At 47.7% G+C, this 19,933-nt stretch overlaps 1 protein-coding gene across 2 annotated transcripts; it reads left to right on the top strand.

Moving 5' to 3' along the window:
* The first annotated feature begins 1,840 nt into the window (after positions 1–1,840).
* ttc19 (tetratricopeptide repeat domain 19) lies at positions 1,841–19,638 on the top strand. 2 transcript variants are annotated; one of them, XM_059646280.1, is made up of 10 exons: positions 1,841–2,034; positions 3,337–3,428; positions 5,624–5,734; positions 7,859–7,897; positions 8,089–8,145; positions 8,734–8,795; positions 12,759–12,853; positions 16,464–16,618; positions 18,488–18,650; positions 19,470–19,638. In XM_059646280.1, the coding sequence occupies exons 1-10, from the start codon at positions 1,875–1,877 to the stop codon at positions 19,622–19,624; spliced, it is 1,089 nt and encodes a 362-aa protein (XP_059502263.1). In that variant the 5' UTR covers positions 1,841–1,874; the 3' UTR covers positions 19,625–19,638. The 2 variants fall into 2 exon arrangements, with proteins under 2 accessions (XP_059502263.1, XP_059502264.1); XM_059646281.1 differs by lacking the exon at positions 1,841–2,034 and adding an exon at positions 2,862–3,029.
* The last annotated feature ends 295 nt before the right edge of the window (positions 19,639–19,933 follow it).

The following is a 19,933-nucleotide window of genomic DNA, read 5'->3' as shown; positions in this document are numbered from 1 at the left end:
CACCATTCATCCTCATTTCATGCTGCGACTTCTGGCCTCAACCATTTGGTTTCTATTTTCAAAATCAAAGACACTGATGAACTGGTATCACTCGGTTTGTTAGAGATAATGGGGACTGCAGATGCTGGAGATTCCAAGATAATAAAATGTGAGGCTGGATGAACACAGCAGGCCAAGCAGCATCTCAGGAGCACAAAAGCTGACGTTTCGGGCCTAGACCCTTCATCAGAGAGGGGGATGGGGGGAGGGAACTGGAATAAATAGGGAGAGAGGGGGAGGCGGACCGAAGATGGAGAGTAAAGAAGATAGGTGGAGAGAGTGTAGGTGGGGAGGTAGGGAGGGGATAGGTCAGTCCAGGGAAGACGGACAGGTCAAGGAGGTGGGATGAGGTTAGTAGGTAGCGGGGGGTGCGGCTTGGGGTGGGAGGAAGGGATGGGTGAGAGGAAGAACCGGTTAGGGAGGCAGAGACAGTTTGGACTGGTTTTGGGATGCAGTGGGTGGGGGGGAAGAGCTGGGCTGGTTGTGTGGTGCAGTGGGGGGAGGGGACGAACTGGGCTGGTTGAGGGATGCAGTAGGGGAAGGGGAGATTTTGAAACGGGTGAAGTCCACATTGATACCATATGGCTGCAGGGTTCCCAGGCGGAATATGAGTTGCTGTTCCTGCAACCTTCGGGTGGCATCATTGTGGCAGTGCAGGAGGCCCATGATGGACATGTCATCAAGAGAATGGGAGGGGGAGTGGAAATGGTTTGCGACTGGGAGGTGCAGTTGCCAAGGAGGCTTGGGGACCGCTTTGCAGAACACCTCCGCTCAGTTCGCAAAAAACAACTGCACCTCCCAGTCGCAAACCATTTCCACTCCCCCTCCCATTCTCTTGATGACATGTCCATCATGGGCCTCCTGCACTGCCACAATGATGCCACCCGAAGGTTGCAGGAACAGCAACTCATATTCCGCCTGGGAACCCTGCAGCCATATGGTATCAATGTGGACTTCACCAGTTTCAAAATCTCCCCTTCCCCCACTGCATCCCTAAACCAGCCCAGTTCGTCCCCTCCCCCCACTGCACCACACAACCAGCCCAGCTCTTCCCCCCCACCCACTGCATCCCAAAACCAGTCCAACCGGTCTCTGCCTCCCTAACCGGTTCTTCCTCTCACCCATCCCTTCCTCCCACACCAAGCCGCACCCCCAGCTACCTACTAACCTCATCCCACCTCCTTGACCTGTCCGTCTTCCCTGGACTGACCTATCCCCTCCCTACCTCCCCACCTACACTCTCTCCACCTATCTTCTTTTCTCTCCATCTTCGGTCCGCCTCCCCCTCTCTCCCTATTTATTCCAGTTCCCTCCCCCCATCCCCCTCTCTGATGAAGGGTCTAGGCCCGAAACGTCAGCTTTTGTGCTCCTGAGATGCTGCTTGGCCTGCTGTGTTCATCCAGCCTCACATTTTATCACTCGGTTTGTTTGCACTTTTTACGAACTGAACAATTGCCTTATCCTTTTCAATTTAATCCTTGTGCAGCCATGTCAGCATGTATCTGTTGTAAAGTATTGCCCACCGTACACCTGACAATGTGTGAAATAAACACTATTTCTGGTTAAATTTACACCTTAACTTTATAAAGTCCACCAAAAAAGCAGTGAGAAAACGTGTTCTCACAAAATCAGAAATCAGTCTGACACACATCCCGCCACCCAGACACTTTAATTCCAGACTCCTTTAAGAACATGGGGGTACCTGGCCCTTTAAGAACATGGGGGTACCTGGCCCTTTAAGAACATGGGGGTACCTGGCCCTTTAAATGTCTGTTGATCAAATGTTCCGCTACCTGTTTCCGGTGTTGACGTGTTTCCGCCCCGTTGCCGGGGTGATGCTGCCGTCGGCAGTATCCCGGGGCCTGAGCTGCGGCCGAAGGGTCAGGATTCGCGGCGCCTGGGCCGCGGCCCCCGCCCCCGCCCCGGCCAACGCCCACGCCCGAACGGAGAGCCGCGGCCGCCCCGGAAATGGGAACCTGAGCGCGGCGGCAGTGGGTAAGAGGGGTGGAACCGGTCGGTCACCCGGCCCTGGGCGGAGCCTGCACTGACCCCGCCTCCCCCCGACGTCCTCAGTCCCGACCTGATTCCCCTCTCTGTGGGCTCCCGTGGCCCGGGCCGCAGGGTCCATGCAGTGCTCTGACCCTCACCGTGATCCCCACCCCTCCCCGTGACCTTGCCCCACCCCTCTCCCCGTGACCTTGCCCCACCCCTCTCCCCGTGACCTTGCCCCACCCCTCTCCCCGTGACCTTGCCCCACCCCCTCTCCCCGTGACCTTGCCCCACCCCTCCCCGTGACCTTCCCCTCCCCACCCACCCTGTGACCTTCCCCTCTTTCCCCCCCCCGTGACCTTCCCCTCTTCCCCCCCCGTGACCTTCCCCTCTTCCCCCCCCCGTGACCTTCCCCTCTTCCCCCCCCCGTGACCTTCCCCTCTTCCCCCCCCCGTGACCTTCCCCTCTTTCCCCCCCGCGTGACCTTCCTCTCTTCTTCTCCCCCCCCTCCTCCACCTACCCCGTTCTCCTCTTCCCCGTGACCCCCACCCACCCGTCCCACACCCACCTGACCTTCCCCTATCACCCCCCCCGTCCCACACCCACCTGATCTTCCCCTATCACCCCCCCCCGTCCCACACCCACCCGACCTTCCCCTATCACCCCCCCCGTCCCACACCCACCTGATCTTCCCCTATCACCCCCCCCCCGTCCCACACCCACCTGATCTTCCCCTATCACCCCCCCCCGTCCCACACCCACCCGACCTTCCCCTATCACCCCCCCCGTCCCACACCCACCTGATCTTCCCCTATCACCCCCCCCCCGTCCCACACCCACCCGACCTTCCCCTATCACCCCCCCCCACGGACTATGGGGAGTCTTTCCTGAGAGGTTTGAAGTTGCTCTCTCAGTGGGGGGCAGCCTCTCGGGAGACGGGGCTGTTGTCCTGGCATCGATGGGACATGGAGCTTGTCAGGCGGTGTGCCCTGCCTCTTGGGGTAGGGCAGTGAACAGTGATCTCCAGCTGATCTCACTCCACCCAGTGTTGTGATCCTGTCCTCATGGATGTTGGTTCCCTAGTTACAGGATCAAGAGATAGGTTTTTCATGTTCTGTGGACATATGTCGCCCTCCCTCCCTGCAGTGTTCACCCCTGTTCCTCCCCCTACCCTGGTGATTGCCCCATTATAGTCAGCATGCCAATCCACTTACTTCACTCTGGACTCTCTCATAATTGTGATCACCAACCAGCCTCCTTTTCTTTCACTTTCTCTAAAGTGCTGTTTTCTGATTTCCTTCTCTCCAGCGTTTCTTGCTGCCATCCAGTTGTTCTCGCACCATGAGAAGGAGCAACAGGACCCTGAGGATGCGATCATCCTACTGATCAAAAAGTCCAAGGTTCAGAATGGTTTGCTTCTCACTCTCCCTTTATGCCAGCTCAAACATTGTCATCTCATCAGTCAGCAGTAGGTCCTCTGGCTGTCCATTCTGGCCCAAATGACGTCCACCCTTACCAGGAGGAATAAACTTGTGGTGTCAGCACGGATCAAGTATAATAAAGCTGCCAATGTAACACCTTAATTTGAAAACAGAAGCAACCAAAATGCTTGGTAACTGTAAGCCAGTTACCTTAACATCACTTGTTGGGGAAAGTGCTAGCGTCTTTTATAAAGGATGTAATAGCAGAGCATTTAGAAATATAATCAAGCAATAGTAAGATGGCTTCATCAATGGGAAACATGCCTGATAAGTTCTCTAGAATTCTTTTGAGGTAATAATGAAGAGGATTAGATAAGGGGAAAAGTGTGAATGTGATGTGTTAGGATTTTCAGAAGGTGTTTGAGAAGGTACCACACATAATGCTATTTAATAAGAGAAGGAGGCACTATATTAGCCTGGATAGAGAATTGGCTAAAACATCAGTTTGTATAACGGAGGGTATTTTCAGATGATAACCTATAACTAGTTGAGTGCCATAGGGATCAATACTGTTCTTGCAATTATTTGCAATATATCACAGAATTGTTATGGTGCAGATTGATGCCATTGGGCGCGACAGTTCCTCAAATGAACATTGTCATGTGTGACCGATCTCCTACGTCCTTGCTCCGCCACACTCTTGCATGTTATTGTATCCAAGTAATCAGTGAATGCTGCCTCGACCATGTTTCCAGGCTGCACGTTCCAGACCCTAATTGTTCACTAGGTGGAAAAGAATGAACTCTCATCACATTTGCTGCTTTTGCGAGACTTCTAATTTACGCCATCTCATTTTCCTTCCTTTTGCAAGTGGAAGGAACTTCTCACTATCCACTTCTATCTACCCTTTTCATGATTTGTACTGTAGTCCAATTTGTGGACAGCACAAAGATAGGTGGAAAGGCTCGTAGTGAGGGTGACACAAAGACTTTGCAGAGGCATATAGGCAGGTTAAGCAAGTGGGCAAAAACTTTAAATGGAATATTATGTGGTGGACATGTGAGGAAGAATAGAGGAGGCAAATATTATTTAAATAGAGAAAGCCTGCAGAAAGCTACAGCATAGAGTTTGTGATTTCTCATGCACGGATCTCAAATTGCCAGTATCCAAGTTCAGCAGGTAATAGGGAAGACAAATGCAATCTTCGCTTTCCTTTTACAAAGGGAATGAGTCATTTTGCTAAAACTATACAAGGCCTATACAAGTCAGACTGTAGTTGAATACTTGAAGCAGTTCTGAGCCCCTTATCCAATAAAAGGCACACTGGCATTGGAGACAGTTTAGAGAAGGTTCAGTAGTTTGATCCTGGATAAGGAGGGATACTCTTGTGAGATAGTTTGAGTAGGTTGAGCCTGTACTCTGAAGTTTAGAAGAATAAGCAGGGACCTACTGGAACATGCAAGGTTCATGGGTTAATGCAGAGGTTGTTTCCCCTGGAGGGCATAATTTCAAAATAAGGGGTCACACATTTGAGACAATTGAGAAAGAATTTCTTCTCTCAGATGATAGTGAACGTTCAAAATCCTTCCAGAGTTTTTATCTGGTAGGGAATCAAGAGTTGTTGGGGAGAAGGAAGGAAAGTGGACTTGAGGGTTATCAGTTCAGTCAGAGAAAACTTGATGGGTGTATGGTGTACCCCTGCTCCTAAACCTTCTGGTCTTAAAAGCAAAATACTGCAGATATTGGAGGTCTGAAATAAAAAACAAAACACTGGAGAAACTCCAAGACCTGGCTGTATCTCTGGAGAGAGAAGCTGTTAGCATTGAGTCTGATATTACTCTTCTTCAGAACTCCCTAATATAGTTGGGAAGGGGTGCGTGACTAAATCTGGAACCCTCTTCCCAACTCCCCTTGCACCTCCCCACAAAAGGCTGAGATGTTTGGAGAGATTGAGGGTACAGTTTTATGGTAGTAAGGGTCTTCTGTGCCATTGAACAACCAACTTCATGCTCTCTGTCCACAGTCAAGTTTGGAAAACCCACAGATGTTTGAGCAGTTTCCAAGCTGGTGCTCTGGCCAGTACATTTTTTTGTGTGAGCTCTGGTTAGACATTGTTTCTGTATTGATGAGGGAGGTTGTTTGGCTCCCTGTTAACCTTCCCTGCCTCTCTACAGCTGAGTGCCATGACAGGGGAGCTTGAAGATGCCGACCGTTACTTGCACCAGGCGCTAAAACTTGCCCAGCAGTCACAGAACAACCAGGCCATCACTTATACCTACACACAGGTAAGCAGCGCGGGCCTAGGGTTCAAAGGCCATGGGGAGTCTGTCCTGAGAGGTTTGAAGCTGCTCTCTCAATGGGGGACAGCCTCTCAGGAGAGGGGGCTGTTGTCCTGGTGTCTATGGGACGTGGAGCTTGTCAGGCAGGGCTGTTTTCCCTGTGCCTGGAGTGTGTGCAGCGTGTTGGGGTAGGGCAGTGAAGAGTGATCTCCAGCTGATCTCACTCCACCCCGTGTTGTGACCCTGTCCTCATGGATGTTGGTTCCCTAGTTACAGGATCAAGAGATAGATTTTACATGTTCTGTGGACATATCCACCAGTGCAGACAAGCCATTGCCTGCTGAGCATTTGCTTGCTTCACTTTTAGAGACTGCAACTATAGGGTGAGTGACACTAAGACACAACATACAGAGTAACCAGCCATGTAGTTCCCAGGTCAATCTAGAAGTCACCCCTAAATCTTGATCAAGGTATATTCTAGAGAAATGGATACATAATCAAGGCATCTCAATGGCAGCGCCAAAGGAGGGCCGTGCTGTCAGAGGGTCAAGACGGTTCACAAATGTTTCTAAGAACTGACTTTGATTTGAAGATTTTTAGTTGTTGCTAATCAGGACTGATACACAAGGATAATAAAATGTGAGGCTGGATGAACACAGCAGGCCAAGCAGCATCTCAGGAGCACAAAAGCTGACGTTTCGGGCCTAGACCCTTCATCCTACGTCAGCTTTTGTGCTCCTGAGATGCTGCTTGGCCTGCTGTGTTCATCCAGCCTCACATTTTATTATCTTGGAATCTCCAGCATCTGCAGTTCCCATTATCTCTGATACACAAGGATATTTTGCCTCCAGACTGTGAAGTCCTACGTGAGATTGAATGTGTCTTCTTGCATGATCAAATAAAGGACGTTATGTGCCTGACTGCTAATCATTCAATTTACAGTATAGAAGGAAGCCATTCAACTGATTGTGTTGGTACTGGCTCATGAAAGAGTTCCCAGTTAGTTCCCTTCTCCAGCCCAACCTCTCAACTCATCAGTTTCAAATACATAAATAGCTCTCTCTTGAAATCTCCAATGGAATCTGCGTGCACCATTTCCCAGGCAGTGCATTCCAAATCTGAGTAAAGAAGTGTCATCCCAGCTGTCTTGCTGATAGTCTTGAAATTGCAACCCCTAGTTACTGACACACTATCTAGTGTAAACAAAATATCTTTCTTCACCCTTTTAACATTGTTCATGATTTTGAAACATCTCAATAAGATCTTCTCTACTCCATGGAGAATAAGCCCAATTTCACTAATTTTTCTTTTCAAAGAGAGTTTCTGGTGAATTCTTAGTGCAATCAATATTTAGTCAGTGTTGTACAGTCGAATCACATCTATTATTGTCAACTGTGTTCTGAGTTTTGCAGCCTTTGGATGCTCATGGAAGGATTAACACTGCCACATTAGAACAGTATCCAGTGCACACACTTGCCTCAGTGAAAGAAAGAGGCGCAGTTGATAGTCAATCCCTACTACATCCCCACAGCAGGTACATTACCATCTTGCCTGTCTTGAATTTAATCTGTTAGTAAGAGAGTTAACAGTTCCTGCAGAACCTCCACGCCACCATGACTGTGATCAATCAGCACCCTCTCGTATTCTGTATAAATCAATGCTTCCTTTGTTTAAGCAGTGTGCTCAGACATGTTATGAAACTGTTCTGAGGCATGTGGGATTGAGAGTAGGGACACTATCACTGAGCAGCAAGGCTCTTTTGCTTCCTTTCTGAAGTTGGGTTTTCTTGCATATGAGTCCTGACGAGCAAGGTAGAAAGCTTTGACTCCACATCTCATGTAGCAAAGGTCATTTCCCTCTGAGGTGATTACTGCACATATTGTCTATATTTTGAATGGACCATGTTTCTCTGATGCATATTCTCTCCTTGTCCCTCCTTCCTTCCCCCTCCCTCTTCTCTCTGTCTACTCTTGTCTTTCTTTTCCTCATCCTGCTGCCCCCTCTCTCTGTCTCCTCCCTCTCCCTGCCTCACACTGTTTTATTTTCTCCACACACTTTGTCTTTCTCTCTGTCTCTGTCTCTCTTTCTGTACTCCTGTGTACCCCATCCCTCTGCCCTGATATTTTGCAGATGGCCAACCTGGCGTTTCTCCGAGGAGACCTACTTAATGTAAGTGATCGGAATGTTCAGTCCTGTCAAGCTTAAAACATCTCTGCCCCTCCTCAGCCTCCAACCCATTTCCCCTTTTGTCCTCCTCTTCCTCCTCCTCTCCTCTCTGTCTCTCTATTGCCTCCCGTTCCTGGATCTAGCTTGTTTTGTTAAATAATCAGTTCTCATTTTTTTTTTCTATAACTCTGCAGGCTGAGAAACTTTTCAAAGCAGCAATGAGCCAGCTGTTACAAGCTGGGACTCCAGAGGTAAATGTCTTTATAATCTGAGCTGTGCCAGATCAAAAACAGTATTCATTCTTGGTGTGGGGGGGGTCAGGCGTTTATTGCCCGTCCCTAATTGCCCCTTGAGAAGATGGTGTTGAGCTGCCTTCTGGAACTGCTGGAGTTGTTATGGTGTGCAAAGACACCCAATGCCCTGAGGGAGGGAATTCCAGGATTTTAACCCAGTGACAACGAAGGAACGGCGATATATTTCCAAGTCAGGATTGTGAGGGCTCGGAGGGGAACTTGCATGGGTTAGTGTTCCCAAGTATCTGCTGCCCTTGTCCTTATAGATGGAAGTGCTTGTCGATTTGGAAGGTGCTGCCTGAGGGTCTTTGGTGAGTTTCTGCAGTACATCTTGTCGATGGTACACGCTGCTGCTACTGAGCGTCGGTGGTGGGGGGAGTGGATGCTCTGTCCTGAATGATATCAAGCTTGTGTGTGGGGTACAGTGTTGGCTACTTGTGGTGGCCACAGTTCCTGTTGTGAGATCACTGAAACTTTGAACAAAGCAGAGTGATGAGTCGAAAACATAGATGGTGATTTGTAACTCCTTCCTTCTTGATCACACAGGATGATAATGCAATGATTGAGATGTCCCTCAAGTTGTGCAGCATCTACGTGAGCACTGAACAGTGAGTACACCCGCAGCAAACCAGATGCCTCGAACTTTAGCAATCCGTTTGCAACCCCTCCTCCCACTTTCCCACAGGCACTGGTGTACATGATTCATGGGCACAGTCTCTTCCAGCGGGCATTTAATCCACTCCCCATGCCAGGACAGTGCCCCTGCTCAGTCTACAGCATCCACACAGGAGGCGAGAGTGACTGCTCAAGCCACTGTCTGACAACTTGCCTGGCACTGTCACTTTCATGTGTCCCCAGCTTTGGTGAGTGCTACTGCACTGTTTGCTGAGACGTCTTCTCCATCCCCGACCCTGCACCTTGTTCCTGCTCTGAGTATAATGTCAGGATTGCAGACTGACTGAGGGGAAAGAACTGTGACCAATCAGATGGTCACCATATTGGTGTGGAGGTGACCACATACCTAAACATAACCTCGACCTTTAGCTGAACGCTCAGTTGCGAGTCGCTGACAGTTTGCTGTTCGTGTTGAGTTTCTCCAGCACTCTGTTAGTTGAAGCAACATATTAATTTCAATACTCACCTTATTTACTCTTTTCTTGCCTTCTAAATGCCTGCAGAAGCTTTTGCTGTTTGTTTTACATTTCAAACTAGCTTCCTCTCATACTCAGAGATAATGGGAACTGCAGATGCTGGAGAATTCCAAGATGATAAAATGTGAGGCTGGATGAACACAGCAGGCCAAGCAGCATCTCAGGAGCACAAAAGCTGACGTTTCGGGCCTAGACCCTTCATCGGAGAGGGAACTGTAATAAATAGGGAGAGAGGGGGAGGCAGACCGAAGATGGAGAGAAAAGAAGATAGGTGGAGAGACTATAGGTGGGGAGGTAGGGAGGGGATAGGTCAGTCCAGGGAAGACGGACAGGCCAAGGAGGTGGGATGAGGGTGCGGCTTGGGGTGGAAGGAAGGGTTGGGTGAGAGGAAGAACCGGTTAGGGAGGCAGAGACAGGTTGGACTGGTTTTGGGATGCAGTGGGTGGGGGGGGAAGAGCTGGGCTGGTTGTGTGGTGCAGTGGGGGGAGGGGACGAACTGGGCTGGTTTTGGGATGCGGTGGGGAAGGGGAGATTTTGAAGCTGGTGAAGTCCACATTGATACCATTAGGCTGCAGGGTTCCCAGGCAGAATATGAGTTGCTGTTCCTGCAACCTTCGGGTGGCATCATTGTGGCACTGCAGGAGGCCCATGATGGACATGTCATCTAGAGAATGGGAGGGGGAGTGGAAATGGTTTGCGACTGGGAGGTGCAGTTGTTTGTTGCGAACAGAGCCACCACTGCATCCCAAAACCAGTCCAACCTGTCTCTGCCTCCCTAACCGGTTCTTCCTCTCACCCATCCCTTCCTCCCACCCCAAGCCGCACCCTCATCCCACCTCCTTGACCTGTCCGTCTTCCCTGGACTGACCTATCCCCTCCCTACCTCCCCACCTATACTCTCTACACCTATCTTCTTTTCTCTCCATCTTCGGTCCGCCTCCCCCTCTCTCCCTATTTATTCCAGTTCCCTCTCCCCATCCCCCTCTCTGATGAAGGGTCTAGGCCCGAAACGTCAGCTTTTGTGCTCCTGAGATGCTGCTTGGCCTGCTGTGTTCATCCAGCCTCACATTTTATCATCTTCCTCTCATACTCAGTTTCTCTTGAATAATCTTGTAGCTGTTCTTTGCCATTCTGTATGTTCTGTCCAGCCATCTGACCTGTCACACACCTTTCTGCAGTTAAGTGCTTTTTTGTTAAGCTGATGCTTTTCTTAACTTCTTTAGTTAAACACAGATGGCAGCATCTCCCTCAGAATTTTTCTTTACAGTAAGTAATTGTTTATTCAGAACATCTGAAATCACAGAATCCCGTGAGTGCAAATAGAGGCCATTCGGCCCATCAAACCTGCACTGACCCTCCAAAGAGCATCTCACCCAGAACCAGACCCCAGCCTATTCTGGTAACTTCACGTGTACCATAGTTAACCCACTAACCTGTACGTCCCTGAACACTACGGGCAATTTAGCATGGCCAATCCACCTAACCTGCGCATCTTTGGACTGTGGGAGGAAACTGGAGCAAACCCACGCAGACATGGGGAGAATGCGCAAACTCCACACAGACATTGTTTTCTGTGGAGGCTGGAATTGAACCTGGGTCCTCGATGCTGAGAGGCAGCAGTGCTAACCGCTGTGCCACCCTTAATAGAAAAATCCCTTTAAATGCCTGCCACTGAGCCTCTATTGATCTATTAACAATCTCCGATCCCAGTTTGCTTCAGCTAGCACAGCTTTCTTGCCTATTTAGTTGCCTTTATTTAGGTTTAAAATGCTAGTCTTGGATGACTCTTCTCCCTTTCAAACTGGGAGTACAGTTCCCCCTCAATGCTAGTTAAAACTGCTGAGGGTCGTCTTAGCTCTGAGGCCACTAACTAAGCCTGTCACATGCAATACCAAGCCTAATATAACCTACTAACCTGCTCTCTAGTTGGATCCAGAATGAGCTGCTTTAAGGGACTTCGTGGAAAGCATTCAGTGAACTCCTCACCCTGGCTACCATTGCAAATCAAGTTTTCCCGTTAATATGTACATTAAAGTTACCAATGATGATTGCTGTCCTTATCACAATCACCCAATATTTCATTTCCTTTGATTTGATGTAATCTTTCACTTCTTTCATTAAGCATGATTGATTCACCTTTCCCTTTGGGTAATAGAAATGAGGAGGTGTAGGCCATGTCCTTTCAGTTTGCTGCACCATTCAGTGTGTTCATGGTTCAATTCTCTCTTCAACACCATATTCTTGCTTTCTCGTGATATCCCTGATGGCTTTAAAATCTAAAAATGTGTCTATCTCTTTCTTGAATATAATTGCTTTGTAGAGGAACGTACATCTGTTGTAGACAATGTGATGCTTCTTTAAATACTAGCCATTGCCGATCATAGAACATAAAACAGTGCAGCACGGTACAGGCCCTTCGGCCCACGATGTTGTGCCAACCTATTATCCTACTAAGATCAATCTACCCTGCATACCCTACATTTTACTATCCTCTATGTGCCTATCCAAGAGTTGTTTAAAAGTCTCTAAAGTATCTGACTTCACTACCACTGCAAGCAGCACATTCCACACGCCCACCACTCTGTGAGATGAACCTACCTCTGACATCTCCCCTATACCTACCCCAGTCACCTTTCAACTATGCCTCCTTGTAATAGTCATTTCTGCCCTGGGGAAAAAGTGAATAATGTAGTGTTTCTCACAGTATCTGCAGGGAATCGTGTATATCTTGTATATGACATTGATTCTGCCTATATATCACGGCAACTGCTCACCCAAACCAAAGACCCACTACCCACTATGGACAGGACCAACGTCATATACAAGATTCCCAGCAGAAACTGTGACAAACACTACATCAGATAAACAGGAAGGACATTAACAACAAGGGTACGTGAACGCCAATTGGCTTCAAAAAGACGTGACCAATACTCGCTCATCTCAATCCACATGGATAAGGAGAACCACCAATTCGATTGGGACAACACCAAAATCCTGAGACAAGCAAAGCAGAGGCAGGCACAGGAATTCCTACAAGCCGGTACTCCACGAAGAAAACCATCAACAAACACACAGAACTTGAACCCAGATACACTCCACTGCGAGGGAAAACCGGAAGTGAGGTAATCCAGCTGAACAGACTCCAGGGTGCAAATAACCAGCGGGAAAACACAATAGCGCTTCTTTGGAGGCTGCACTGATGATGCTTCCTGGCAGGATAATGAAACGTCTGTGGAAAAACAGCGAACCAGCTCGGCAAGCCAACCAACCACAACACTCTATTAATTCTTTCTCCCCAGCGTCAGAGCTGACTTGCTTGATCCAGCTCTATCCGTACTTTGAGTCACCTATCAATACTGTTACCTGCTTACGTGGATAATACTCTGTGAGCCATTTTAATGTTTCTTTCTCCTTTTACAGGCATGGCTTAGCTGTTGAGGGCTATAAGTGGTGTATAGAGACATTGGAGGAGAAAGTTCAGAGAGAGAAGGATGTTCCTGAAGTATCCTTGTCAGGTAGGATCGTCTGTTGATGGAATCGAAACCGTTGCAGCATTTTAGTCTGGAGAAAGTGCATGGATTGATGCTTGTCATCACCTGCGCACCATGTGGATTTCAGTGGCTCAGGAAAGCAGCTGACCACCTCAAGGGTGGTTAGGGGTAAATGAGTAATAAATGCTGACCCAGTCATCAATATCCTTGTCTTGAGAATGAATGGCAGCTAAAGGCTGCCCTCTGCTGTTTACATACCCACATGTTCACATATAACACACACTATCCCGCACACACACACAAATGAAAAGGTGAATTTGTATTTGCAGATACATTCTATTTTGTTCAGAAAGTGCACAATGTATAGACAGTCAGTCAATGTGATGTTTTATAAATTCCTTCTTTTGAAATAAAAACAGTCTGACTCCAAACTAAAGCACAAACAGATTCTAAGTAAGGCCTCACTCCTAACTTGTGTTGCCTGACCGAAAATGCCACCTCTTTACACCAATAAACCTTTCATTCATTCAGGACTGACTTGAAAGGAATTTGGTGATTTACATATACATATTAATCAATTAAAACCTTCAAACTGATTAAAGATTTGACAGCATCTTAGGTTTCTTAAGTCCATCCTCAGCAATGGTGTGACCCTTTGAACATAGAACAGTACAGCGCAGTACAGGCCCTTCAGCCCAAGATATTGTGCTGAACTTTTACCTTAGGTTTAAGGTCTATCTAACCTCCACCCCTACCTTATACTATAATCCATATGCCTATCCAATAGCTGCTTAAATACCCCTAATGAGGCCAACTCTACTACCCTCTATGGCAATGCATTCCACACCCTACCACTCTGAGTAAAGAACCCACCTCTGACGTCTCCTCTATATCTACCTCCATTCACTTTGATCTTTTACTTGTAAATTCTGTGTCGGATACTTCTTCTCTCGCTAACATAGAACATAGATAGAACATAGAACAGTACAGCACAGAACAGGCCCTTCAGCCCACAATGTTGTGCCGACCATTGATCCTCATGTATGCACCCTCAAATTTCTGTGACCATATACATGTCCAGCAGTCTCTTAAATGACCCCAATGACCTTGCTTCCACAACTGCTGCTGGCAACGCATTCCATGCTCCCACAACTCTCTGCGTAAAGAACCTGCCTCTGACATCCCCTCTATACTTTCCACCAACCAGCTTAAAACTATGACCCCTCGTGCTAGCCATTTCTGCCCTGGGAAATAGTCTCTGGCTATCAACTCTATCTATGCCTCTCATTATCTTGTATACTTCAATTAGGTCCCCTCTCCTCCTCCTTTTCTCCAATGAAAAGAGACCGAGCTCAGTCAACCTCTCTTCATAAGATAAGCCCTCCAGTCCAGGCAGCATCCTGGTAAACCTCCTCTGAACCCTCTCCAAAGCATCCACATCTTTCCTATAATAGGGCGCCCAGAACTGGACGCAGTATTCCAAGTGCGGTCTAACCAAAGTTTTATAGAGCTGCAACAAGATCTCACGACTCTTAAACTCAATCCCCCTGTTAATGAAAGCCAAAACACCATATGCTTTCTTAACAACCCTGTCCACTTCGGTGGCCATTTTAAGGGATCTATGTATCATCTGAAGGAGAAGTGAGGCTCCGAAAACGTGTGTTTTCAAATAAACCTGTTGGAGTATAACCTGGTATCTTGTGATTTCTGACCTTGTTAACCCCGGTCTAGTGAGTGGGATCTTGCATGGTTTGTTGCAGGTTAGCCATGAAGTCTGGATAGAGAATTATCACCATTTGGCTGTTAGTGTCTGGAATGTCTCCATACCACCCTGTGCTCTGGGATTTGCTGCGCTTAGCCTGGTGCTGTGTATACTCAAACCCTTGGATTCACTTTGTTTAAAGGTTTGTGTAATTTGAGAGTTGCTGGTGTTTACCCCTAGTTGCCCCTTGAGAAGGTGGTGCAGAAGACTGCTTCAGTCCGTGTGCAGTGGTTGTCATAGTGTGGAAAATAGGACATTCAGCCCAACAAGTCCACACAGACTTTCTGAAGACCACCCAAACGGATCCCCTAATCCTATCCCTGTATTTCCTATAGCTACTGCACCTAACCCATATGGCCCTGAACACTAAGGATAATTTAGCATGGCCAGTCCACGTAACCTGCTCAGCTTTGGATTGTGGGAGGAAACAGGAGCACCCAGCGGAAATGCATGCAGACGTGAGAAGAGCATGCAAACTCCACACAGACAGCCGCATGAGGATGGGTTCAGACCTGGATCCCTGGCACGATGACGCAGCAGTGCTAACCACTGAACCACCGTGCCACCCAATCATTAGTTAGTCCCATCATTCTGTTGGGCAGGGAATTCTGGGATTATGACCTAGTAGTTTGAAGGAACGGTGATATATTTCCAAGTCAGGATGGTGAATGGTTTGGAGGGGGACTTGTAGTCGGTGATGTTCCCATGTATCTACTGCCCACGTCCTTCTGGATGGAAGTAATTGAAAGTTTGGAAGGTGCTGTCTGAGGAGCCTTGGTGAATTTCTTCAGTGAATCTTGTAGGTAGCACACACTGCTAGTGTATACTGCTATTGGTGGTGAATGGGGAGGTGATGGTTTCGTGGGATAGTTGTTAAACTACTAATCCAGAGACCTAGATGATATTCTGAGGACATATTAGTGGATCCTGCCAATGGCAATGGTGGAATTTGAGTTTAATAAAATTCTTTCTTTATTTAAGAGTCTAATGGTTAACATGAAAGCCATCGTTGATCGCCCCACTTCAGAATGTCTTGTAGACATTCTGAGACATCTTTGATCCTGACGCTTGGGGTGTGGCACACGATCCTGGAGCATTGATCACAGCTGCACAGCCATCTATCTGCTCCCTGAAATTGAATCTCCAGTTACTGTGGCATTTCTGCTTGTTTTCTTGCTTTCCAATACAGCAAAGCCAACTGCTACAACTTTCCTCTGAGACCATCACCCTGACATTGTCTAAAATGTGATATCTGTATTGTAGGGGAATGACCACTGGGGATTTATGCACTGTCTGCCTCATCCTTTTACTCTTTCTGATGGTCATCCATTCCTTCATTGGCTGTGGAGTGACCAACTCTGTGTGCGAGCTCTGCATGATACTGTCAGCCTCATGCTCCACAGTCCTCAGCCGCTGTTCCAACTCTGAAAATCTGGCTTCCAGGAACCGCAGATGGAGACACTTCCCGGACACGTGCTGGGTCTGGGCACCGGAACTGTGCCTGACCTCCCACAGAGAGCAGGAGGAGCACAACCCACAAATAAGACTGTCGGAGGTTCAGTGCTGAGGGAGCGCCGCGCTGTCGGAGGGTCAGTGCTGAGGAAGCTCTCCAAGGTCAGAGTGGCGTTCAGGGTTGGCACATTTAAAAATGCAGCAAATGCACCAATGTTCTTGGGCCCATATTTACATCAGTGGCACTAAATTTGGTTAATTAATCGTTATTACATCACTGTGGGAGCTTACTGTGCAGAAAATGGTTGCTGCTTTTCCTGTATAATCACTGTGACGCTGTTTCTAAATGCTGGAAAGTGCATTGGGATGTTCTGAGTAATGGAGTGGTTGCTGTAGTGACACAGTTATTTGTTTTCCCAGCTGCTGAGAAGGACAATACCCGCCTGCTCTTGGGAATGTGCTTGGACTCATGCGCTCGCTACATGATGAGCCAGAAGCAGCTGGTGTTAGCAGAGAGTCTGTATGAGCAGGCACTAGCGATCTCTCAGCAAGTGCAGGGGGAGACTCACCCACAGGTAATAAAGCACCTGATGGTACATGGGCTGCAGTGGTTCTCCGCAGCACTGCATGTCTGTTCAGTCACGTTTAATCTGTCTGCACATACTTGCTGTCTCACTGTCAGATTTCCTATCCCTCTGTAATTTATCCTGTCATCATTTGACAGATACATGGAATGATTTGTGTGGTTTTCATATGGAATAACATCCACACTTTGATTATTTTGGCTATTTGCCTCCAGCCCACTATCTGGGAGGCTGTTTATTTGGTTAGTTATCTAGATATGGAAAGACCAGTGTTTGCTACATATCATTAGGTACTGCAGAGCCGCACTGTTTAATCCTGCGTAGCACTAACCAAACTGGTGCCAGACCTCAGAAACCTGGGAATGTGGAAGAGAAAATGCTGGAAATATTCTGTAAATGCAGAGAAAGAAACTGAGTAAACATTTCAGCCAAGACCGTTCAATGTTTGAAAGGTTGTCAGTAAATCATTAATGGTAACAGTATCCATTAACAAAGTGTTTGGGAATCTGGATGTTATAAATGGAGGCACAGAGTACAAGTTCAAATAGTTCAAACAAGCCTTTATCTAACCCTCAGCTGGAGTCTTTATTCATTCATGGGATATGGGTGTTGCTGTCTGTTGCCTGTCCTGAATTGAGTGACTTGCTTGGCCATTTCAGAAGGCAGTATAGAATTTGCCACACTGCAGTGGGCCTGCAGTCACGTGTAGGCCAGCTGTGAATAAGGAAAGGGTATAAAGTATGATTATTGACAGTGTTTCTATGGCCAGTATTAAATTAATTCAAATGTCACCATCTGCCATGGGGGTATTTGAACCCTCTCAGTGGCTAGTCCAGAGCGAATACCACCACCTCCCTCAGTATTGTGTGCAGTTCTAGATGGTGACTTTCAGCAAGGATATCAAGACTTTGGGGAAGGGGTCGAGGCGGAATACTAGATTAGGAACAGAGCTGAGGGACTTTAGCCGAAGTGGAGAGACTGAAGAGGAGACTAATAGGAGATTGAATAGAAATGCTTAAAATCATGAAGGGATGAGATGAGAAATCTGTAGCTGAATGAGTTGTGAATGAGAGGATTCTGGTCTGAGATGTTCAGCAAAAGAATTGGGTACAATCACAGTTTGTTTTCAATCAGACAGTTGTGATTTTGAGTGCACTGCTGACAGGTGAGCTGCAACAGATTCAAGTGTAACTTTGAAAAGGGAGTTGGCTGAGTACTTGAAGATGTAGAAAACATTGAGATGTGGGACAGAGTTGGGAAGTCGGACAAAAGTACCAGTCATTGAGTGAGTCAGCACAATCTTGATGGGCAGAATACCCACCTGTGATGGCTTTGCTATTTGATGACTCCTGAGCTCAGAGTCTTACAGTGTAACTCATGGATATGTATCATTCCACTCCCACTTACTAACTTGCACAGATGCCTGTGTTTTTGCCACTGACTCTGTCCTTCTCTTTTTCCCCCCATCCCCGTCTGTTCTCTCTCTTCCCTGTTCTCTCTCTTTCTGTCTCTCTCAATGTCTCTCTCCGCCCCCCCCCACCCCATCCTTTCCTGTCCCCCACTTGCTTGCTCTCTCCCTCTCCCTCCCCTCCCCCACTCGTGCTTGTGCTTTCTCCCTCCCCCACGCTTGCGCTCTCCATCCCCCACGCTCGCGCTGTCTCCTTCCCATCCCCCCCCCGCTCGTACTCTCTCCCTCCCTTCACTCCCCACTCGCGCTTACTGTCTCTGCCTTCCTTCCCCGCTTGCACTCACTGTCGCTACCTCCCTTACCCCTGCTCGCGTTCACTCTCCCTCCATCCCTTCCCCACCACTCATGCTCACTGCCTCTCCCTCCCCCTGCTTGCTCTGTCCAACACACAGACAGTGGTGTTGATGAACGATCTTGCCACCGTACTGGACATGAAGGGACATCAGGACCGGGCCTATGAATATGTGACAAGAGCCTCAAACCTGGCGAGAGAGACCAGCCACCCAGACCAATGTGTGATTCTCAGTAACTTGGCCAGGGTTCTAATGCACAGAGGTAATGGCAGTGCTGAACCACTGAGGAATGGGCAAGGTGGGTGTGGAATAGATGGAGGCCAGATTCTTGCACTGCATGACCACGAGGAAAGGGTATCTTTTCTTGCTCTAGCCCCACCACAGTATTAGCATCTTCACACTGACCTTTTATTTTCTCAATAACCTTTGATATGACACCTGATCAAATGCCATCTGGAAATCTAAGTAAATCCATTTGTTCTGGTTTATCCATAAGACATGTTGCCTTCCCAAAGAACTGCAGTAAATGGATTAAATATGCTTTCCCTTTCATAAAGCCATGGGCGGGCCCTGCTTTGGGCTTGTACAAGTGCCCCAGCCTACCTTGTTCCTATTATGTGTCTGTCCAAGGTTTCAGGGAGAATGTGGGCTAAGTGAATCTAGTTCTATTGGTGAGCAGTACAGACACAATGGTTGCATGGTCTCCTCCTGCACTGTAACCATTAGCTGCCATTACAAATGGCTGATAGGACAAGGACTTGGCGACACTGATGGAAAGTTTTAGCAAGAGATGGTGAGAAAGTGAAGCAAACTTTTCAGCGGCAATGACTAGAAACTAGTTGACTGTGAATGAGCTGGAAGCAGAGATGAAGAAGAATTTCAAAAAGAAATTAGATGGGAATTTCAGAGAAATAAACTTGCAGGATTGAAAGGGTGTGGGACTCTGGCATACTCCTGTGGGAGTCAATATAGATTTAATGGGCCAAATAGTCTCCTTCTGACCCACAAATAACTCTGCTTTAGGAAACTGCAAGTATGTTGTTCAATATCAACCTCAGATTTCCTTCTCCTTTACCAACAGGGCAGTACGACAAAGCCAGGTGTGTTTATGAAGAGGCTTTGACACAAGCAGAGTCAAAGGCTGACATGCCAGTCATTCAACATATTCGCAGTGGAATGGAGGAACTGAAGGCTAAGGCTCAGAAATCCCAGGAAGTCAGGGAAAGTTCTCATTAAATGCAAGAACTCAACAGTTGTTGTTTTTTCGATGGTGCAATAGTTTTGTAGAGTGGTTCCCCATGACATTTGGGTGTGATTAACGCAACACCAATGACTCAGCGAGCAGCGTTCTTATCTGAGTCAGAGGGCAACAGGTTCAAGTTCCAGTTCAGACACTAGAGCAAAATTATAATCCAGCGCTGTCGGGGCGCCATCTTTTTGGTGAGAGTTTTAAACCAAGGCCCAGCTTTAGCTGTCAATGCCTCTGTTTGTAACAGCAGGACAGTTCCCTGCATGGATATCATTTATTTTAAGGAAAGTACTTGC

This window comes from Stegostoma tigrinum, chromosome 5 (assembly GCF_030684315.1).
Source record: "Stegostoma tigrinum isolate sSteTig4 chromosome 5, sSteTig4.hap1, whole genome shotgun sequence".
Lineage (NCBI taxonomy): Eukaryota > Metazoa > Chordata > Chondrichthyes > Orectolobiformes > Stegostomatidae > Stegostoma > Stegostoma tigrinum.
Note: the sequence above shows the minus strand (reverse complement) of the source record. Positions and strands in the feature narration are given on the sequence as shown.

Excerpts from the sequence above, each read along its gene's own strand:
- ttc19 (XM_059646280.1), top strand. The coding sequence starts at position 1,875 with ATGCTGCCGTCGGCAGTATCCCGGGGCCTGAGCTGCGGCCGAAGGGTC. Across the intron at positions 2,035-3,336 it reads CCTGAGCGCGGCGGCAGTGG|CGTTTCTTGCTGCCATCCAG; the intron begins GTAAGAGGGGTG and ends CCTTCTCTCCAG. Across the intron at positions 3,429-5,623 it reads TACTGATCAAAAAGTCCAAG|CTGAGTGCCATGACAGGGGA; the intron begins GTTCAGAATGGT and ends GCCTCTCTACAG.